We start from the raw sequence: 24,059 nt of genomic DNA, 5'->3' as shown, positions 1-24,059 counted from the left end.
TTATCCTATATAATATACAAAAGAGAAAGACTGAAACGGTATAGGTAGAAGCAAAAAATGCTTATAAATTCCTATCCTAAATTGAAATCAAAATAAAGAAAAAAAATTATATAAAATAAAGAAGGAAATAAAACAACAAAAAAACAACAATAAACAAAATAAAAAACATAATATATTTATATATACTACCACATACATCTTCCATATTAATACGTTTTTAATTACATTTATAACTCAAGAATTGGCCGAGACACACCAACTGGATCGGTACCACGCCCCCCCCCCCCCCCCCCCCCCCGCTATGACACGTCAAAATGGCGGGCGCATACATGGTTACAATCACTTCAGCGAATGGTTAAATAGCAACTCAGTTCGGAAATAGATGCTTTTGTTCACGGGGTCTGGCTCTGAGAAGAACTGTGGACTCTGTCAACATATTTCAATGCTGTTCTTCGATGTGTGTGTGTGTGTGTGTGTGCATACAAGCGGTTGCAGAACACCTAATCTCAGTTTAAGGGCGGGAATGCTTTGTATTGATGTTAGATGAGCCTTTTGCCTTATCAGGCCTCAGAAGCCAATAAACGTCAGGTGTGGTCTGCAGGGATCAAACCCCTTCTTCCCTCAACATGGTCTTGAAACACGTGAGATGTAAAGTGACTGTGAAGTTTTGACGGTGAGGCTGACAGGCGGCCTGAGAGGGAAGGGAGAGAGGCGGCCGGGGTGAGGGTGGGAGAGAGGGATGACCTCTTTGTTGAAACAGGGATTTCCACATTTCCATGTTGGTGTGTTCCCTGCCATGAGCCAGAGCTCGGAAACAAGAGGGGAGTGGAAAGGGGCACTCATAGGGCACACACACACACACACACACACACGGCTCTCAATTACAGTGCAGCCCAGAACAATTTGGTCTCGGCTGCAATTCAAAAACACACACCAGCGAGAGGCAGTAAACAAAAGTAGCCTTTACACATATTCATGCTAAATGCAGCCAGGCGTGTACAGAGGGAAACGATTGGCAGTCACACGGAAACACAAAGCAAGGTAACACACACACACACACACACACACACACACACGCGCACACACACTAACCCTACCTCTGTTCTGTCAGTATAGGGCTCGGCCGTCTCCGTGGCAACCACGCCCCTCCCTTTTTGGCTCGAAGGGGGAGGAGTTCTGAAAGGTTCATGATGTGTTTGCGTCGTGCGGGGAAAGAGAGAGAGAGAGAGAGAGAGAGAGAGAGAGTTTGGAAAGGGGCGTGGCCGCGTGGAAGTACCTTTATGAAGTTTTATGACCCTGCCTCCAGTTCTCAGCTGGACCAAGCGGCAGCTGCGTCACGAGGGTCACGGCAGCCACGCTTTTGTTTTTTCGGGGTTTTCGTTGAACTGCACCTTCTCTCCCCCCCCCCCCCCCCTCCCACCACCAGAGCGGGGACCACCGACCACCTGTGAACCATGGAAAACGACGCGTCCCACGCGGAGCCCAGCAGCGTGTCCGGCAGCACCCACACCATCCCGCAGCCCGAGAGCGCGGAGGAGATGCTCACCCCGAGCTTCACCCCGTCCTCCGCCCCGACCTCCCCGAACCCGAACTCGACCGGCACCCTGGCCCGGCTGGGCTTGAAAACCCCGCTCAGCCCGACCGATGCGGTGCCGGGGAGCCCGGTGGACCGCGGCCAGGTGAGCGCCATCACCGTGGTGGCGCTGCTGGACAAGCTGGTCAACATGCTGCAGGCGGTGCAGGACAACCAGCAGCGCATGGAGCAGCGGCAGGCCGACCTGGAGGGCGCCGTGCGGGTCGTGCAGGGGGACGTGACCCGCCTGTCCAGGACCCACGTCGTTACCTCCAACAACGTCAGCAAGCTGCTCGAGCGCTCCCGCAAAGTCAGCGGGCACCTGAAGGACGTGAGGGAGCGCATGGATAAGCAGGCGGTCCAGGTGAAGAAGCTGGAGGCCAACCACTGCCACCTGCTGAAGAGGAACCACTTTAAAGTGATCATCTTCCAGGTGAGAGGGACATGGGGATGATGGGGGGGAAAGAGGGAGAGAGGAACGACACTCAATGTATTAAAAAAAGGGTTTTGTTGCCTATTACAGCCCAAATAAATGTTGCGTTCAAGGGTCACTCCATCGATTTGGGTTCAGGGTAGTGGGTACCCGTGAGAAGGAGCACGACTCGGCCTGTGTGTTCACGGGAGTTCACATATAGACTCATGTGGGTCTCTAAAGTCCAAAAGTAAAAAAACAACAACAGGCGATGTCATTGGGTTGTCTCAGCTCAAGAGTAATCTTTGAAATATTAGATATTTTAATATTAGAGATTAAAAAGTAGGCATTTTAGGGGCCAACTTGACAGCATCTTATGTAAGACATGCATGATGGGAAATGAGCTTGACCCACACGATGCTCCGGCTCTTTCAATTAGGCACTGTTGCGCAACATCAAATAACCTTAGGCATGTCATGTTATTTAGTTTGTTAATATTTGCTTTATTAACTTAATGTGGCCTCTTTCACCTGTGTGTGTCATACGCGTGCGTGTGTGTGTGTGTGTGTGTGTAAGTCACATTTGAATCCAGATTTGACTGGTAGTGGGTGTGTCGGATGTGTGCACATTTCTCGTGTGTCTGGTCGGCACGGACACGTGACGTGCTGGAGGTGAGCAGCACTGTATTATATTTTGAACGCCTGGAACCAGTCGAACAGGACTCCACGGGGCTGCGGCTCTTAAAATCATATTCCCAACACCAGTTCTGCTCAAAGAAGTGTAAAACATCCTGAATATAATGTTTAATGTTAAGTTGTTATACGTGTGCACGTAAGGCCCTTCCCTCTCATGTCCACTGCATATGTATTTCATATATATATATATATATATATATATGTGTGTGTGTGTGTGTGAGAGAGGCAGGGTGTGTCTGGGAATGGAGCTCCAGAGGATAATGGAGGAGGGCTTAGACACTGACTTTGACTAGATCTGTTTACGCCCCCCCCTCCCAGTCATAATTCAGACAAATGGCTTTTAGGTGGATTTACCACTTTAGTTGCCATATCACACACACACACACACACACACACACACACACACACACACACCTGTGAGTGCAAAACTCCAAACTGGGGGGGAAAAAAAGGTGATAAACCTCCTGGAAACCATCGGTGGAAAGTATCCTTACGCAACACATCTCTGCACTTATCTCAAAAACACATTTTTAAAAATGGGTGTAACTTCTGTTTAAACACAAACCATGAGATGACACTTCTTGGTGCGCATGATTACCACGTGGTTGCCATGCAGGAGAAAAATACTGTATTTGACGCATGCAGTTTCACCCCCCCCCCCCCTCCCCGTCCAAAAAGAAGCACAACAAACACGAGACACGGTCTCCGAGTATGATTGAGTGCCAGATTTTGCATGCTTCCGTGTGTGACTGCATCCGAGCGTGTGCGTGCAAGTGTACCCAGGCAGTGAAAAGGATGGTGGTGGGGGGGGGGGGGGGCGTTGTGGACACAGTCAGAGCCACTGAGAGCTCTCAACTACCGTCGTTATCTGGTTTCCCAGGTACTGAGGCTCTGTTGTTTTAAACGTCAACAGGTGCCAAGACCTCGCTCGGTGACCGGGTGCACCCAGTGGGCGAGGCGGCGGGGGATCGATTCGATCGAACCCCCGCCCGTCTTGCTCGTAAAGACCGCGAGAGGCCTCGCTTTCCACGCGTTTCAGAATTCCACACGTCTTCTTTTGGATTTTTTTTCTCTCACGCCGCGTCGCTCTTTGCTGCGATCTCCCTCTGCATCGTGTTGACGCGTGTTTAGCCAGTGTTTTGTGTCTTGATCTGGTATATTCTACATTATTAGAGCAAAGCGTGTGTGTACTGACTACATTAGTACTGCTCAGTTTCTTCTCTTCCTTTTCTGTCCTCTAAATTTGAGTCAAACTGAGAGCGGGGCATGAGCGGTTGGGTGTCGTCGGGCCAGGTATGTGTGGACTGCGTGTGTGTGCCTGCAACTCTCCCATTGGATGCGATGCCGATGTGTCGGGTCAGGTGTATGCAGTTACCGAGCTGATAAATGAGACTTGGCGCGCCCGAGGGGAGCGGGAAATAAAAGAACTGCTCAGCCCTTGTTCCTTCTTCCCCTCCCTGAGCTTGTGTTGACTCTTTTCTGTGTCCCGTCACTTTCTGCCTCACCCAATCTCTCTCTGTCGCTCCCTTTTTTTTTTTAACATACACTACCGTTCAAAAGTTTGGGGTCACTTAGAAATGTCTTTATTTTTCAAAGAAAAGCACTGTTTTTTCAATAAAGATAACATGAATCAGAAATACACTCTATACATTGTTAATGTGGTAAATGACTATTCTAGGTGGAAGTGTCTGGTTTCTAATGAAATATCTCCAGAGGTGTATAGAGGCCCATTTCCATCAACTATCACTCCAGTGTTCTAATGGTACATTGTGTTTGCTAATCGCCTTAGAAGACTAATGTCTGATTAGAAAACCCTTGTGCAATTATGTTAGCACAGCTGAAAACAGTTATGCTGGTGATATAAGCTATACAACTGGCCTTCCTTTGAGCTTGAAGTTTGAAGAACAAAATTAATACTTCAAATATTAATCATTATTTCTAACCTTGTCAATGCCTTGACTATATGTTCTATGAAATGTTCAATTCATTTGATAAATAAAAGTGTGAGTTTTCATGGAAGACACAAAATTGTCTGGGTGACCCCAAACTTTTGAACGGTAGTGTATGTTCTCTGAATCCCTTGTCTGATATTTTAGGGTTTATGTTTGAATGTCCGCCTGTTTTTCACTTTTTCCCCTTTATCTTTTGTACAAACTCCAGCTCGCGTGTGACCATTTTCTTCGGTCCGGCCACCTGTCCCGATTCCCATGCGCCACGCCTCTCTTTGATAACGCACATTTTGCGGCGTGTCCACAAAAAAAAAGCCACACTCTCTACACCGGCCCCGTAGAAGTTGGTCGAAAGGCCCTCCTCTCCCGCCGCTTCCCCGGCTCGACCCAAAAAAGATCCGGAACACTCATCACCCTGTACGTGCCAGCTGAGGTGGAACCACAGAGGGCTTATGGGTAAACGGCGACTGTTGGAGGGAGCGGGGTTCTGTACCCGCTCCAGGCTTCGGGCCGCGGTCGGTCACAAATGGCTCCGCTGCGTTCCTGTACACAACAAGGATTAATGAGGACTTAATTACCGATGCTTGGCCCTTGTTTGTTTGTTTTTTGTGCCCGTGCTTTTCCTGTCCCCACATGGCCCACCCCTCTCTGAGCCTCGTCTCTTAAACACACACACACACACACACACACACACACGATTCCCAACCATCTGAGGTTGCAGTGAGCAGGAATTGTCTCGGTGATTACTGTTTGGAAAGGTAAAGTGTTTTTTTGCGGCGGATTGCAGATATTTTTCTCATTCTGTCGTTTGTCACGCGGATTAAGTTTAGAGGCTCATTACCTGACTTTAACAATAAACATCCACGGTCATCAACCCACCGGGGGATCCTGCAACTTATCTTAATTGCATCGCTCCGCGAAATAGACGACACAATTTTCATTTCCCGCGAAATAAGTCATTTATTTTCTGAGTAGATCCTAATCCCCCCCCCCCCGTCTGTGTTTATTCCACGGGGGAATTTCATCACAGCAAACAAATCGGCCACAATGGCAAATTGAATTTTGAATGCCGTAAGAATCGAGCCCCCCCCCCTGCCTCGCAGAAAGCAGGCGGGCCCCGTTCAGACCTTCGCTGGCTGTTTAGCAGCGAGAAGGGAGTTCCCGTGGTGGGCTGGGAAAAGACTGTAATTTTTGAGATCCCTAATCACAGACTGGCGGAGAGCGACAACAGCCGTGGCACGCCGTCAGGGAACAGTCGTACCACATCGCAAGGCGAGAGAAGCGGGCGAACCTCGGCTGAACTGAACACGGCGGAACGTTTGTTCTGCGTATGCGAGTTGAAATGTGACTTGTGAAACTTCACATCCCGACTCGTCGCAGAGACTTCGACAGGTTTTGAGCGATCGGCTTCGTGGAAGTCATTTGTCAGTTTATTTGTTTGCTTTGCTGCCGATCGTCACGGGGCTTGTGCCACTTGACCAAAGGTTGTGAGACGATCTCAGCTCTAAGCAGCAGGAAGTAAAAGCCGTGTTTCCACACTCCCCTCATACCCTGAGATGGAGGACAAACTGGTAATTCTGTTCCCAGCCTCGCCCCGAGCTCTTACCTTTTTGAATTGTTGACGCGGAGCTCATGATTCCGAAGGTAAACAGAACTTACTGATGGCTGAATCAATAAGTTCGCTGTGACGGATCCCTTTGAGTCCCATCTTGTGCGTTCGGAGCCAGTGGTGACAGAAGTGAAGCTGAACGAAGTAGTTGAGAATTAAACTGAGACTAAGTCTATAAACTTGAATGTAGCACACTTATTCAGCCTCATTCATCACAATATGTTCAACGGCAATGTAATAATTGAATGTAATTATAGTGCACGTCGTGTTCAGTGCAAAATCTTTCGTTATAAAATCATATCCCTTCCCACAGGTTGGAGCAGGCTGCGTGTGTGTGTGTGTGTGTGTGTGTGTGTGTGTGTGTGTGTGTGTGTGTGTGTGTGTGTGTGTGTGTGTGTGTGTGTGTGTGTGTGTGTGTGTGTGTGTGTGTGTGTGTGTGTGTGTGTGTGTGTGTGTGTGTGTGTGTGTGTGTGTGTCCAACAGGTGATAAATAGCACCAGCTTGTAGCCTAAAGCACTGCTTCACTGCATTTAAACATTCTTGGACCACATTTAATCGAGCTTTCACGTTTTCAAGTAATGGGGGAGTTGTTCTCAAAGGTAACTGTAGTTGTACTCTATTGTAACAGTGATTTTACAGCTATTGTCACTGTCCCGAAACATTAAATACAAAGAGAAATGATTGTCTTGGAGCCAGAGTTACATGAAGGGTCTTTTTTATTGTCTTATGATATAACTAGGAGGCCTGCATCACAGCAATGCTACCCAGTGGCCAGAACTTGTTTTTGCTATTGTATGTTTCCTTAAAGCCCCATTATGTAGTTTTTCCCTTTTAGCGCCCCCTTCAGTTTTTGAGGTATTTAACGTTTACTTCAGTGTCGTAAATACCCAGTTACGATAGACGCAGCCTCGCATACACTTGTATTGAGTTGGGATCATGTGTTGTCCTGTATTATAATTATAATTATTATTATTGTTATTATTTGTACATGTCACGGGTTATAAAAGGTGATAAGGGGGAGGTGACGCAAGTTTTTTTTTGTTTGGAGCGCGCTGACAGGCGGCGGACTCAGAACGGCAACAATCCGGCGATTGTTTCTATTTTGGATTTATACCAACGGGCGGGATCACTAATACGAAGACTGCGCAGGAACACTTTGAACTGGGCCCAGCACCTACCGGACTAGGGTGAAGTAGCGCTGGGATTGAACGCGGCGCCTCGCCACGTTTCCGCCTGGTCGGTCAGCTGTTTGCCGGCTTTTGGGGGGGGGGGGGCGTGCAGTCATTTACTTTTGTTTTGGGGGACTGCAAAGACTTTGGGACTGTCCGGATCCAGGGATTATACTTCGTTTTGAGTGGGTTTGATTGTTTGTAGTGTATGTGTTCATTTTGGGGGCTTGCAGATGCATTGAATTTGATTTAATATAATAACATTTGGGTTTCCGCATATCGACTGTGTTTTTCTTTTACGACCATTTGAGCAGAGAGTTAACACCAGAATTTGCAGATCAGCCCATTCCCTTTTTTTTAGCGTATTGTACCTTTTTCCCTTGATTGAGTTGCTAAGGCGGTGTTACAACATAACCAAAAGAATGACAACATTTAGTTTAGATGAAATACCGATCGCGTTTTCAGCCTATATACGTTGTTTTCTAAATGTTTGAATGTGGAGTACGTGTGATCGAATACAATATTGTTGACAACACCAAAAAGCTCCATATTCATAATTTACATTGGAACGTGTAATTCATTACAAGAGACTTCGCTTGCTTCGCCCTTATACTGGAGCTGCGAGCGTGGACTGGGACTCTATGACATTGCGTAATCACTGCCAGAAAGCAGGTCGAAGTACATCCGCCCCGGATCGGGCGGCCCCAGAATCCTACATAGCGGAGTTATTTCCCCACAGACCCCCGCCAGACAATGGCGGAGGCGCAAATCGCCATATTAAAAGTCATTGTAGTGACACAATTTTTTTCAAGCTGTTATTTTAAGGTACAATTGTTACTAGGGCTGTCAGCGTTAACGCGTTAATCTATGCGATTAATTTGGCCGCGTTAACGCACTAAAATATTTTAACGCAATTAACGCAAATTGTTTTTTGTTTTTTTTAAAACCGCGGCAGTACGGTTTGACACTGTTTCCGTTTTTAAAACAATTATTTCTCCGCGAAAATAAGGAGCAGAAATCAGTTTAACTCGTGGATGAATCAGTCGGGTTTCCTCCTGCTCCTCCTTCCTCCCGTCTCCCCCTCTGATACACAGAGGAACGGAGGGGCGACGTGTCGGGTGACGCGACGCGGAAAGAACTCGTCACACGAAACCTTCAACATGATTGGTCAATCCGTTTGTCTGTCAACATTTTGGGAAAAAAACAACCAATGAACACTCAGTAAATCACAAAGGACCTCCCACCTCACAGGTGAGGCTCTATAGCAGCCTGTCAGTCAGAGAGCAGAGAACACGGCGGGAGGACAATGTGCCTCATTGAATAGAGCTGAGATTGTTCTGGAATGTTTGATGTAGAACACGTGGGTATGTGTCATGCAAACGCCTTTAAAAGGTGAATTTAAATTTTTTTGTAAAATGGAGAAAATGCCCCCAGCCTCCAGAGGGTGAACGTGACATATTTGAATGTCAGTCAGTTACCAAGGCCACTGGTTCTGCTGTTCAGTGTTAAAGATGACAGGACCAATGGGGTCTCAATATACTTCTTTTTTTACTAATCTGATGTTTCACTGAAGAAACAATTCATCATCCACAATATTAAATACCTCGCTGGCACTTTATAGGTAGGAGCCTCTTTGAAACACAGCTCTGTGTGAAGTTTGGTCTTTAAAAAGAATGAACTTGTAACTTTTAATTGCGATTAATCGCGATTAATTAATCGCAATTTCAAAATGTGCGATTAATTAGTTAATTTTTTTTAATCGATTGACAGCCCTAATTGTTACATAATGTTACTTTAAGCTACGGTATGCGTTGAATCTCAATGTTTCTGTCCTAAAAACAATGTTTCACAACATGAAATGCGTCACAAAATACGTGAGTATCGGCCTCGCACTTACAGAAACACACATTGACGATGGGTGTAGATGCCCTGATGCTGCGTTCACACCAAAAGCGTTACGAATATTATATCCTATATATGCGTGAGTTTACTCGCCCGACAAGTTGTGGTTTATTGGCGTCATTCGCGTCACTCGCGCCTTAGAGGGGGCGTGGCTTATCTCCGTGGCTTTACTCTGTGGATTATTATTTCCGCCATCCACCATAGAAGAGAGAACCACTATTTCTGCTTTATACTTGTTGTGTAAATCTCAGAAACGTCGGAACATCAAACCACCTCGTGTTTGGGTTCATAACATTAATATCGTATATGTATTTATTTATACTTAACATCACCCGTAGGCTGACACAGCTCGGTGAATTTCACCGACTACGTCTGAATAACTGCCGCTTCCGGCGCTACTAGAGCAGCAGCAGCCGGTTCGATTCACCAACACGACGTCAGTGATGACAGGCGGAGCGATCCACACCTGTTCTCATTAGAGGGCAATTACCTTTCTGCCTTTTAATGTTAATTAGACACCATGTGTTCAAATGTAGGAACTGCATGTCCCAATTCACCCGGTCTTTCCCTCAAAGACAGAAGAAAGCAATAAAACTACATTATGGCTCCAACAAGGTTAAAGTTTGAGATTTCTTTACAGGTACTGGTTCCAGTAACCTTTCATTAATTTAACGGTGTACTTAGTGCAGGGACGTTCACGAGACACGTTAGCTTTGCGCAGGTGGTGGGTGGCAGCTAGCTTCCAAAAAATGTTAAAGGAGTACAAAATGCCAGACTTCCCAAAGGTTGTCTCATTTAAAATGCTGTGTCCTCTGACATTAGCCAACATTCGCTTACATTGTCGGTTTCTATTCAGAGTTGAAGAGTACGTGAACTCTACATCCTCACTGGGCCGAGCTAGCTAGTGAAGCTAATAATGGTCAGTTAATACCTCTTGATCATATATGGCTGCTTGTTTCATCACAATGTCTCCTATTTTAATTCTGCTCGTACGAAATACAAACGTTTTGACCCGTGGTGGTGTCGGCTTTGGAGTTGTGTGAATGCGCCTGTTATTGAACAATCTAGCTGTTTGTATCGCAGCTTTTTTTAGACGAGTAGCTAGCAGCTAGCTACTAGAATGGCAGGAAATGACATTTGAACAGACCTTTTAGATGGCAGAGTGTGTCAAAGTAGAAAATAGTATTGTGTACGGTGGCTCACTTAAAAAGGCTTTTTTTTTGTGGGTACGAACCTTGTCTGATACTATGAGGAGCACATATACAAGCCTGGAGTTTAAAGAATACGTTTGTCACGAGTATCACAATTATATTTCCACAAATTGTGCTGCCACACCAGTGACCACGAGAATGAGACTTTCAGACATTGTGTTCTTCAAAATCTACCAGTTAGTGAGTCCGATTTTAAGCACAATATAATCCCTGAAGAGTGCTGTTTGATTGGAGAAAGACTGGCCTGATGGTGATAATATTCTAACGCGGTTGCACGAACAAAGAGGTTCTTCTGGCTTTGTCACCATTCTTTATGTACCCCTTTGGCCTTAATTCCTCTGAGAATCCTGTTTATTTTTAAAGAGCACAGGAGTGTAAAGGAGAGATCAATATAGGGGAAATAATGATGGGCAGAAGGAAAAAGATTCTGTCTGCGAAAAGAGTGCGTTTGGATAAGAGATCATACTCAGCAAGTACAGGCGAAAGACTTTCATGTGGATTAGGAAGCGTCACCTAAAGCGCTTCCTTTCAGCGTGATGTCCCAATCAGGTTTGACGGGTCTGCTCAACTGTTTCAGTCTGAGGCAAAGGCACGTTTGCAAACAGCAGATTCCTTCTGTGGAAGACTAGTTGTAACAGCTTCATTCAGTGCGTTTACATGATGGTATAATTCTAATCTTGCTTTAGTCGGACTATGCTATCTTTTTGGGGATCTGCTATTATCCCAATATACATGGCAGTGTGGCAGTGAGTAATTCGAATCATTGGCCTTTGAAAGCATGTCATATCCGATACGATAGGTGGCGCTGTTTTCATTACAACTCGTGGTGATACAGCCATTTCCGCTTGACCTCTTCACCACCACCAACAACAACCAACAACAACAACATCAACATTTCGAGAAAGATGGCGAACAGAGAGCAAGGCGAAGCTACATCCCTCTACTATTCTTGCATGATGTTAATAGTGACATTATCGTCTCTTTCGACTCTTTCGACTTCCGGGTCACGACATGGGAGGGAGGGGGGAGGAGGGCGGCGGGATCTCAAGCATGCGCAAAGACGCAAAGTCCAGTTCCTAATCCAATTCACCATTACATGCCGCGATAGTCGAATTATCAACCGGATCGGATCGAGTTATCCAGGGATGTTAATCGGATCGTAGTCGGACCGCACATCGTCGAACAAAGGTGTTTACATGAAACGGATAATTCGATTTCAGTCCGACTAAGCCAGTTATTCGAATGCATGTAAACACGGTCATTGACACAGAGAAGTGCTGCCGGTGTTGCAAAGCGGAGCTAGCTTATGACACGACTTGACTTTTTCTTTTTTAAACCACGGCGGCTTTTATGTCATTTTAATTCGCCTCGAACTAAAAGCTGATGCAGAAAAATGCAAAGTGATAGGCGCGATAAAACCAGGTAGCTCTGAAGATAGTTTAGCCTCCCAGCGTATCCCATGATGCACTGCACTTTCTTTGCTTCAGGACTGCTGAGAACATGTTTTTCGTGACGCCGCGTGCATTGATATGGTTACGACATTAAGCTCACTTCTACTCGCATGCTCTCTTTCACTCTCAATTATTTAGAGTTTTATCTTTTCCAACTCTCACAGCGTTACACGGTGGATGCCGGTTTTGACGTACTGAATGAACAGAGGTATATAAATGGTTAACAAAGCTGCCGGGAGGTTGTTTTCATGCTGGTATTCTGCCAAAGAAGGGCAAGGTCCCATGAAAACATTGGAAGTAAAAAAAAAACACAAAACCAGCTATCCTCTTTTGACTCTTCCGTCACCTCGCTTATTTTCTAACCTCAGCAGACCACCTACGTGTCTGCTCCTTCTTGACGTTTCAAATCTCTGTGTCCGTGATCCAATCTGCTGGCCAAGGCCACGGCTTCCATGGCAGGAAAAGGGGAAACAATGGGCTCGCTGGAACTCGGCGTTCTTAGTTCTCTGGCCTTTAAAACACAACGTGCAAATGCAACACGCGTCGAGATAAAAACTAAATGACTTCTGGGCTTCTCCGCGGACTCTCGCCCGCCTTTTGACCTCCATACAGCGGTAAACATGTTCACAATTGGTGGTGGCCTTATCGAAATTGCTCAGGGTATGTCCACGCAGCCCTTATCAAACAATGGCTCTGATACGTGCAGATGCGCGATTCTGCCGAAACAATGTGCCAGAGAGCTGGAGGAGATTAGCATATCCATGGAGCGGAATGAAAACGGGAGCGTCGAGAACCGCCAACGTGCAGGAATGTGTCGCTGTGACATCCCGCGTGGGAGAGTGCGGGCTCGGCGGCGTGATCGAGCAAACCACGTGGTTTAAAAAAAATGAATACTATGCCATGTATGGAATTCAAGAGAACTGGAGAGCATAGCATGAAAGGCATGGATCCAAGTGCAACACTGCAGTCCTGTAAATTACCGGCTGAGCGAGCAGACGTCCGGCATCGTCACTTACGTCACCGGGAATAATCGGCGCCTCTCTAGCTCCGCCGGCACGTCAGCGTGACCTCGCTCCTGAATTGGTTATTGTGCGTCGTGTGATTACACGAGTGTTTTGTTTTTCGCCGGGGAGAGGGAATACACATGGGAAACGAATGCTTTATGGGTATTGGGCCAAAAGCCCCGAGTCATGAATATTTGCATGAAGTCGCTGATTTCTGATTGGTACGGCGTCGAGCTTGGGTCTCAACATTTAGAATAGAATGTGTTCGTAGAATTAAAAGTGCAAAGCAGCAAATTGGGAGTTTATCGTGTTACCCACTCCCAGGACAAAAAGCAGGATTCCATTTCCTTTCCTTCCTTTCCTCCTTCCTTCCTCTGTCCACAGATGGCTGTGTGTGTGTGTGTGTGTGTGTGTGTGTGTGTGTGTGTGTGTGTGTGTGTGTGTGTGTGTGTGTGTGCCCCCTCTCATTAATGCCGTCCACCGAGGCATCTGACTCACTGTGCCAACACACCTGTACTCACCCGGCCTGTTAGGATTTAGAAAACCTATATTTATCGTCTGAAGGGGCCGGAAAACCCACCTGTTCAACTCGTTCTCTTTAGTATAAGTTACATTTGAACAGTAATAATAGTGTTTATCGAGTCCTTTTGACAGGTGACGATGCTTTTTGTATTCAAAGCACATGTCCCACGCAGTGACGTTGTTTTACATGTAATGGATTCAGTTTTTCCCCTGGTGATAAAAAGACACCGTATACAAGAAGTGGGCGCAGTCATCCGGACGCCACCCGTTGGTTTGCGGACTGCCGCTTTGAGGCCGGGGGGGTTCGACTCCGACGCGGCTCCGTGAGGCGGAACTTCAGCGCAGTGGTGCGTTCAAGCGTTCCAAGGTTTCTTTAACACCGGCCCGCCAGCTCAAATACGGAGCGTGTTCCCCTGCTTCGCTTCGTCTGATGGTGTGCAGGCGTTTTTTAATTTTTTTTAATTAGCACCAAACACAAAGTACACTGCTGAGTCACACGCATGCACATAAACAAAGGCAAAGAGAACAGATGCGGGATAAACTGAGGAGGGTGTCATTTACACGCATGGTGTAAACAGTCACTCACGGAGTAACATGAGCCCGTCTGGGCGCCTGCAATCAAGGATCAGGGGCCCCGCCCCGAATGGAGCACGAGACTGGCTGAGTTACACTGAGCAGGGCTCGCAGTGAGATGGCAGTTCTGCCATGCGACTGTTCATTACGTGGCCTTCCGGAAAATATATCGGTGAAGAGTGTGCTCTTTATCGTGCCGTAAACCGTCTGTCACGCTAAATAAACTTTGTTTGCTTCGAATGTCGTTTGATCCTCTTTCATCTCGCTCGTTTTAAACACTCTTTTTGGTCAACAATGGCCGATGTCCTACGTGGAAAATGCACTCTAGCACAGAGAGATTCAAACACACACACACACACACATTTAAAAGGCTCAGTGGCACTTAAATAGCACTTACTTATGATACTTTTGTAGTTCGACTATGTTGAGGAAATGTTACTTCCTGTATTCTTGTTGTTCTTAGTTTGTACTCTAGGTTGAAATGCACTTATTGTAAGTCGCTTTGGATAAAAGCGTCTGCTAAATGACATGTGATGTAATGTAATGAGTGCTTGCCTAGAGGATGCATTAACCCTCCTGTTATCTTCACATTTACTCACATATTTTACCCGTGGGGTCAATTTGACCCCAGCAATTAAAACCTCCAGAAAATTATTAGAATTAATATTGTTTTCCAAGTTTAAGTGTGAGGTACTTTATGTTTGTTTGTTGACTACCTAAATAGCCCTTTAAATATATAAAAAAGTTGATATTTCTTATATGTTTGACACAGTGAAAAACAGCCTGGGGTCAAATTGACCCCAAAGAACACCGACATTAAACATTGAATGGGGTCAAATTGACCCTAAAGGTAACAGGAGGGTTAATTAACATTGTTCCCAAGAGAAAAGTAACAGAATGTGAGGTCTACACACACACACACACACAACAAACCTGGATCAAATGATAATTAGGAGGATTTAGTTTGTTCTCGCTTGCTTGCCAAGACTGTTGGGGGGGGTTGGACACACTCGCTTTACGCTGTGGTAATATTCACGCTGTCGAACGACAGGAACAGCATTTATTTTTTTCTCGGCCAGTCAAAGCAAATAAAAGACCTTCTACTAGATGCAGGTCTCGTACGGTGTGTGCAAGGAGAGCTCGGTTTCCATCGGAGGGCGTTTGAGTTTCAGCCGTGGCCTCCCACACCCTCCCGGAACCCGCGGTGGTTATGAGAGATTCAACGTGTTTGAGCCAAACGAGAAGGGCCACGGCGTGCCCCGACTGGAGCGGAAGAAGCGCGCGAACGATTGAATCTTCGGAAAACCTAAACGCCTCCAAAACCATGAGGGGAGATTAGTGTTCATCATCCGGGAATGCTCCGCCGAGGGTCAAGAGAGGCCCTATTGGCATTTTCTAATGCCTGACCGGTCAGTTTAGGCGGGTTTTTTAACCCTTGCTCTATTTGGAACTTCGTGTAAGGGCATGTCACCCGCATACTTCCTGGCTCTCCTGCTTTGGTTCTGCATCAACACGTCGAGATCCACACAGCCTTTCTCTTTCTGGGTGTGGCGCCGGGTCGGACCAACAGGGAAAACGGGGGATCCAGATCCTACTCGTTGACGGAAACGGAGGAATTGCAGTTAAACCAAACAGGCAGTGGTAACCAGAGCTGCCCACACACACACACACACACGCCCTGGGGGGTTACCTTTTGTCTTTTTGGGGATTTCAAGTTACAAATCTGCAGTTCATCACAACTCCCTGCTATTTTGTTCACACACACACACAGTGGCGGCTGGTGAATTTTTTTTTTGGGGGGGCGCAGTTGGGCGACGCGGTTTAAATAGCACTCAACAATGAGAAGAAAAGAGGTTTTGAGTAGAATATTGTAAAAACCAAAGCTTTATTTCAAGAACACAGCGTGCTCAACACTGTCCAATAACAACTATCAACACACTGTAACTTTGGGCATGAGAGGTTCAGAGCAGAATTCTTTAAGAAACATTGGGTTGGGTTTTAGAGGTTTGCAAAATAAAAGAGTTTCACCCTCACATGAAAGAGGTTCAGAGCAGATGTTACAGATGTGGAACGGGCATGGAAGAAGTCGGCTCAGATGGTGGATTTTCCCAGCACTTATTTATTCTGCAGAAGACAACAGAACACACACATTTGCCTTCTGATCTGTCTCTGCACTTCCACTTCCCTCAGCAAAATAAAACCATTGTCCATGGAAGACAGGACCACATTAAATCTAAATAATAACAATTCTCATCAAAACCATGACATGTAACATACAAGGGAAAACAGAGACCCTAATGGACAAAATAAATAACTACATGAGCTAGAGTCATTTCAGCAGAAACAGAGAAAATTCTAACTTTGAACAAAAGGAAACACATACCTGCAGAAGACAACAGAACACACACATTTGCCTTCTGATCTGTCTCTGCACTTCCACTTCCTAGACACGCAAAACACAATTTACACAAGGAAAATATACGTCTGGGCGACCGGATGTAGCTAAACAAACGGTGCCAAAGTGGCTCAATGAGACCGCCACCAAACGTATATGTTGACGGTCTAAATGACACGACAGCTGGACGCCGTGATCGTATTTGCGACCATTACTGTATGTAACATAAACGGTTAATTTTATAAAAGAATATAGCCAAAATAGTGCAAAATCGTTTTCACTCAACTCACCCTCAGCAATATAAAACCATTGTGAGCAGGGTTGCCAGGTCTGTGTGACAAAACCAGCCCAATGGCCAATCAAAACCAGCCCAAAACCAGCCCAATATCAGAACTCAAAATATGCCCGTGCCAAACCATATACACTGCTTTTAAAGTCCAACAGCATTGCTATCATTGCCAAATGTATTGTAATATCTACAAAGTAACAACATATGTTTAGTTTGCCAGCATTAAAAGCAGTTTTCCCTCAAGTTATTTCACCTAGGTCCTAAAATGGCCTTGTGTAATTATACAGTATATTATCATAAATAAAATGTGTGTACGTGCTGATCTTGAGTCAGTTTGGTAGGATTTGGGTATGAATAAATTATGTCATTTAAAATATGGATTTTTATTTAAAGATATTCATGTAATTTGCATGCAAAATAGGTCTACCCGAACCAAGGACAAAAAATTCAACCCGCAACACTTCAAAAGTGGCCCGATTCCGCAGGAAAACCGCGGACCTGGCAACACTGCTCTATGGGCTGAGGGAACATACGGGTCTCTGATCTGCCGAATAATCCAATCGCGTGCGCACATTTGTGCGCACCAAGATTCCGGTTTCATCCGCCAATGTGAAGCCGGTCATTGCCAAAACGACTGAAATGTTGTATCGATGCCGTACACACACGTTAGACCAGCGCCTCCAAAAAGGGGAGGGGCTTCTCTCCGTGATAATAGCGATATATTATATTTTTTCACATTAACTTAAGTGGTTGTTGACAGGGGCTTACGGTCTCCCACACACATTTAGCGTGTCAACACGGTATATTTACTATTGAAATGATTTGGCATATAATGTTTTTTGACAGGATTTTTTTATTTATTTTTCTTCTTCTTTTTTTTTCATCTCCAAATTTTAAGAGGGGCGGCGCCCTAGCGCCCCCTATGGACGAGCCGCCACTGCACACACACACACACACACACGGGCAGTTCCTTGATATTTAACCAGTGTTACCTATATGGAGGAACACCAGAAACATCATTTAGAAATGACACAGAGTAAAGGGCCAATATTTGTACCGATACAATGCGCTGTATGTTCTTAAAAGCACACATTCATTTAGTATTTGTTCTCTTCCAGTAAACGTGGCGCTGACAGATGTATTAGCATTGACTGGGAGATACTGAACATGCTTCGCACACACCTGAACTGTCGATCATGCCTGCATGTTTGTGATCAAGGAGAGAGGTATCGAGTGTCTGCAAAGTGGTCGAATGAGGGGGGGGGGCTTTTCATTCACCGTGGAGCACTGTGAACTGCTGTTGACGACACTGAGGTAAAACGGCAGCAGTTGGACGTCATCCGGAGTGCTCGTTGCGAACGGCCCCCACAGTCATCGTCCTAATTCCTATATTATAGGATGGGAGCAAATAACAGCAGTCTAAATTGTTTTAAATTGATTAAAGACAGATTTCAACTTCAATATTTTATTGTTACCAATATGTCCTGTTTGTTTGTTTTGTTTGCTTTCCATTTCTTGTTTTGTTTCGTTTGTCACTGTCTCTTGTCCCCGTGTAAAGCGTCTTTGTGTATTCAGAAAAGCTCTATATAAGTTTGAATTATTATTATTATTAATACCCCAGTCCTCGGAAGCAAAAGAGTCACCATTGAGTGTCGAGTGAACAACAGGCGGGAGGCAGGACTCGTCTAGACCGTCTGGTCGGCCCAGTACTTAAGTATGTGGTAATGACACCCCGGGAAAGACGCACTGCTCGGGCTTCCGACATCCTATGGCGCGCTCAGAGCATTGCTAGAATGTCCTAAGAGCTGCAATACCATGCATTCTGTCACATGCATACTTTAAGGCAGACTCATTCTGACAAGCACAGAGTACAGTCACAACGATTGTGCAACACGTGTGTCATTCCAATGTGCACCGGTGGTGACCCTGGGGCTCGATGTTGACATATCCACACATATGTGGCACCTGTGTGACGACGCTACTGTCATCGTAGCCCATTTCAGGAGAGGACTTTGTCAAACCGCGGACGTCGAGGCATGTTGTGGACCTCAACTTGATAACATAAAAATGTGCTGCACACTGTGCTGTATTTAGTTAACTCCGACTGGTGTAGTACTTACCGATGATGTCATCGAGAATCTTTAACGATGGATCTCAACCATTGAAGCTGCACGTTCACTCTCCACCTCACTCCTGGTTGTGAAAGGAGGGGGGTAGCGGGGGGTAGGAACTCAAGATCATGAATCCCCATTGGAGTGGATGTGTGTGTGTGTGTGTGTGTGTGTGTGTGTGTCTGGATTAAAACACAGATTAGCACTTCAGTGGCACTTAAATGGCTCTTACTTTTGGTATTTTTGTAGTTCGACTAGGTTGAGGAAATGTTACTTTCTGTATTCTTGTTGTTCTTAGTTTGTACTCTTGGTTGATGCACTTATTGTAAATTGCTTTGGATAAAAGCGTCTGCTAAATGACATGTAATGTGTGTGATTGGTTGATTGGGTGATTGGGTCATTGGGCACAGATGAATGGGAAACAAGTAAGAGGGCGGAAGACAAGACTGAGGAGGAACAAATTAATTATGGAACTGTGGATATTGGACTTACTGCTCTCTGTTCATGGCGTTCAGAGCGTTTATGGATGGAGGGTGGGGGGGGGGATAAAGATTGGAGAAACGGGTTGAATTCCTATGGAGAGAAACTTGTTTGACATCATGTGCACGATTTAACTGTAAATAATGAATATAATGAATTGAATAAGCTACCGAAGGCGTGTTTGCTGATTATCAGTTAATGACACCTGACAATCATTAATACCCGAAGGCTGCATGTAGCGTGTGACGGTTGGTCTTTGTGGTATTTGTCTTGTTCCACCCAACGTTGGACAATGTTTAACTCTCTGTGGGCGCCCAGGCGCTCCCTAATGGTGTATTCAAAGCAGACAGACATTTACTATCGCCAAGCCACGTACACAAACATGTTTATCGAGATATGGGTATTTTGACTTGCCATTGAAGTCATTAGAACTCGTTAAGTTGCCTTAAGTCTAATCCTGACCATTCAAACATAAAGGTACTTGGAAAATGGCTGGTTAAAGCAATGATGCTTATTTATAACTGATCCAAATAACCGTCCCGTGTCTGTCCCTCTGTTTCCCAATAGGAGGACAATGAGATCCCCACCAGTGTGTCGGTCAAGGACTCCACCAAGACCCCACAGCCGAGCCAGTACGACGCAGAGTCCATCCTCCCTGCTCCGTCTGTAGCCGGCTCCATTGATGGCAGCCGCGCGAACGACGAGGGTCTTCAAACCATTAGCCTGTCCTCCTCCTCCTCCGATCTCACAGTGCACCACGAGGAGTACGAGATGTGCGGGAGCGAGGCCAGCATGGGTCCGGGCACCTCCCGCTCATTCGAGAGAAGGGCCGACAAGTTCAAGCGCAACAGCCTGAAGAAGGTCGACAGCCTCAAGAAGGCCTTCTCGCGCCAGAGCTTCGAGAAGAAGGTGAACCAGATCACCACCAAGATCGTGCCGCCAGAGAAGCGTGAGCAAATCCGGAAGAGCCTCACCCCTAACCAGCCCAAGAGCCCGACCGCCAAGTCCTCCTCTTACAAGGTATCTCCCATGACCTTCAACATCAAGAAAAACCGAGGCGGGGAGGACCCCACACAAGGCAAGGGGTTTCCCGAGGAAGAAGACCACGTGGAGATTCTTGCTCTGGAGAGCGTCGCTGGAGAGATTCCCTTGGCAGAGGTGTACACCCAGGGAGGAGTTGTGGAGATGGTCCAGGAGATGCGGAGTCCCTCCACCCCAGAGGGCATGAAGGCCGGGCTGGCGATCAACGGAGAGGCGCCGAGCTTCGAGTGCGAGATCAATGGCGACCGTTCTGCCGGCCTCGCAGTTCCCGAGCTCGATGAAGATGTTGCCGAGGAGGAGGAGGAGGAAGAAGAGGAGGAAAAAGAAGAGAAGAAGCACAAAAGCCCCGTTGAGATCGCAGCAGATGCCCAGATTCCCACGTCAACAATTACTGTAGAGCAAGTGTCTTAATATGATTTATTTCTTAGCGAGTAGCAATTCTAGTTGCCCATTCTTTACTTGCCTTAAATTCAGAAATTCGTGACCACCCGGCAGCCACAAATGATTTGTCCTTTGACATTCCTGCCATGAACCCCCACCATATACACGAGAAACGTACTCCCAGCTTCCTAAGGTAGCCCATCCTTGGACCTTTCCCGCCACCCTACCTTTTGATTATCACCAGACCATGACACACACACACACAGTGTAGAAGCTACTGGGTTCACGGCGAGACCTCGCAGTGTATCGGAATCCAGCGCAAGTGCTTCCTAAACCCAAAGAAAGCACCGTTGCACCAATGGACCGAAACTCCCGTGAACCGGTGTCCTCGATAGCGGCCTATCTCCACGGCGCTGGGCCAACTAGCTCCCTACCGCTGTGTCCGTCTGCCTCCGGGGCTTTCTTCCACTGACGAAGAGCCTCGTCCTTCTTTGTGTTTTTACTTACTAAAAAATTGTTCATCTTTGGCAACAGTGGAACTAGCGTTGCCAGGTTGTGCTCGAGTTGGAATGGGGAGGTTTAGGGGTTTCAATTAAAAAACCCTGGGGGTGTTTTGGTGAACTAGAGGTTGTTTACTAAATTCTTTGTACCTATGCTGGAGAGAAAAAACGCCCAGATCTTAACCAACAGGTGGCTGTAATTCAGTCTTGCCTCCCGTCCTTCACCTGCGCACAACACGTTGTTGATTACTTCCGCAGAGACGTATCTAGATTACCGCAAGCGTGTCATGTGGCCCATGGGAATGTTTACGTAATGGTTGCCTTCACATTCAGTCACCAGCAGGTGCAGACAATTAGAGTAGATGGCAATCGGAAAAGAGTCTAAACGTTCTCTGCGAATCACACGAATTAAAAGAGAGATACAAGATAAACAAATACCAGTTAACATGTTTGTGCTTAATTACACGGATGCAAATGAAGGACATCCTTGCCAGAGAGATGCTACTCTTCACGCCGAGACACATTATTGACCAAAACAACCCTGCGTGTTTTATTCCTGACATTTTAATGTCCCCTTTGTCTTCTCCGCGGGGCAAATTTGTATGTTTATGTCCAGGAATGAATCTTTGTTTTCCTCCTCTACTCCCTCGGTATTTACAGCTTAAACACCATAAAATCGAAACTTTACGATAACTGCCTCGAGTGTGTGTACGTTATACAGTGATTGTTGTATCTGCGAATTAATTTTGAGTTACTATATGATACTTTGGTGTTTGTAAGTCGACTTTCTTTCTTTTATGCATATCATGGGACCTGCATGGTGTAATGTTTACTCGGCTTCACGTGTTTTAAGACGTAAACACATATCTTATACATTTGCCAGGGCACCATCACTAAATCCCCTCCCCCTAGATACCTGCACACACACACACACACACACACACACACACACACTCCTACAGTGCCTTTCGCCCTGCACAAGCTGGTATGAGTAACTGCAGTCCTGAAGGCACGGCTTGTTTTTGTAGATGAGTGATTTGTAAATGCTTTTCCTCTTCTGAGGAGCTGTTTGCAGCTAACGCTTTACGGGGAATAGTCACGGGTCGATACCGACTGCTGGAAGAGCTGAGAACGTTTGAAGTTAGAAGGAGGTGCAAGTTCACTCACGACCAACCTGATGTTCGGAAGTAAAAAAAAAAAGTGCCTTTCCTCTTGTTGCACGCCGTTAGCGCAATGCCAGCCTTACGTAGTTACAGGCGTCCAATATGCCAGGACTCCCTAAAAATACTTTAGCAAGTGGTACCAGGTGCCAAGGATCCAGACACTGGAGAGGTCACAGAAGTGGATCGAGGCAGAGGGCAGCATTCCTGGCTCTGACGGATGACTCCTGCTCAGCCCCATTTTTCATGTTCTCGGCCTCCTTGTTGAGGCCGTGCAAAAGAGAGAGGAGACGTTATGTGGAGCCACAGGTGTTCACCCCCCCCCCCCTTCCCTCCCAGGGGGTGCATGAGCTTGTAGTGGAAAGGGGTCATATGTGGGTGTTGGAAAGAACTTAAGTTATTGGGAAGGACGATAAAGTTGCCGTTGGGTTCGCCGTAAAATGTAAGCGTCTATATGAGAGTCTGAGATGCATCAGACCTTTGGGACTAACTATGCAAAATTATATAAATCAGTGAAATCATAACTGAACTCAAAGCCTTTTCCCTGTACCTGCTTTATGCGTATAAATTAACTGGCCAGTTTGCTCAATGGGATCTGTGAAGAGAAAATAAAGGGACGGCCGTGAATGATTTAAAAACAACTTGATACTTATGTGTATTTTTACTTTGTCGTTCTTCAAAGTATTTTCTTCTTTTTAATTCCACGCTGTATAATTCATTTTACTGAAAGGGGATTAAACAATGGGCTTGCGTGTGCATTCTTTGTCCTGTAGAGGTCTAAATGTGACCGGCTTTGAGGTATTTCCTGCTTATTTGTGCAAGTGTGTTACTTTGATATCTCTGTCTGCAAATGGTAAATATGCAATTCCTAGATTTGTGTTTGTGAGCAGAAGTCAGTTTGAATTGTCTTAAAATCAGATCATTTCATCTGCATTCATATGTGAGAGCTGGGGTTTTCTTATTTTTCTTTTTTGTAAGAAAGTTCAAACTCCACATATCTACAGCATTAGTCAGGTAGTGACATCGTGTTCATAGAGCGTTTTGACTTTCTAGCCTTTTAATTTAGTTACCCACTTAAAACAAAGACGTTTCCTTCACAGCAGAAGATTCCCCGCCACTTGAGTGTTTTGAATGAACTGCTCCTGCCACTTGTTTCAAGCATCTTGTAAACATGCAGGCATTGCCTTTCCAGAATGTAGTATTGTACACCAATAAAGATTTTATAACATTCAAGTATGGCCTTTTGTCTTTATTTGTAGTCCTTGAGGTGAAAAGGAGGTGAGTAACACGAGTCACACATTTGACATACATGGAATCATAGTTTAATGATCTGTGGATCATCGGGATCAAGAGTTTTTGACCTCTAGTGTTCAATGAAACAGCAAAACTGGCAGTTGCTTCGGTCACTACAAGTTTGAAGTACCTGTGAATCACACGGGTGTGGTTTTGTAAACCTACTGTAGGTAAGAGGATTCATCTCGGTGGTGGGAGCGGTTCGATTGCTCAACCCCTATTTACATCGCACAGTTTGTAGAAAATCAAGGTGATGGGGTCAGATCCACAACCAAGGATTGCTTCCCCTAAAGTACAAAATAACCTAACTAACATAAAAAAGCATAATAACATAACTTA

The 24,059-nt window shown here is 45.8% G+C and overlaps 1 protein-coding gene across 1 annotated transcript; it reads left to right on the top strand.

Annotated features, from left to right (window-relative positions):
- Nucleotides 1–1,397: 1,397 nt before the first annotated feature.
- cavin2a (caveolae associated protein 2a) lies at nt 1,398–23,660 on the top strand. The gene is made up of 2 exons (XM_056435102.1): nt 1,398–2,006; nt 19,913–23,660. The coding sequence occupies exons 1-2, from the start codon at nt 1,455–1,457 to the stop codon at nt 20,795–20,797; spliced, it is 1,437 nt and encodes a 478-aa protein (XP_056291077.1). The 5' UTR covers nt 1,398–1,454; the 3' UTR covers nt 20,798–23,660.
- The last annotated feature ends 399 nt before the right edge of the window (nt 23,661–24,059 follow it).

The sequence above is a fragment of the Pseudoliparis swirei genome, chromosome 2, assembly GCF_029220125.1.
Source record: "Pseudoliparis swirei isolate HS2019 ecotype Mariana Trench chromosome 2, NWPU_hadal_v1, whole genome shotgun sequence".
NCBI classification, from domain to species: domain Eukaryota; kingdom Metazoa; phylum Chordata; class Actinopteri; order Perciformes; family Liparidae; genus Pseudoliparis; species Pseudoliparis swirei.
This window is presented reverse-complemented; position numbering and strand designations above follow the sequence as displayed.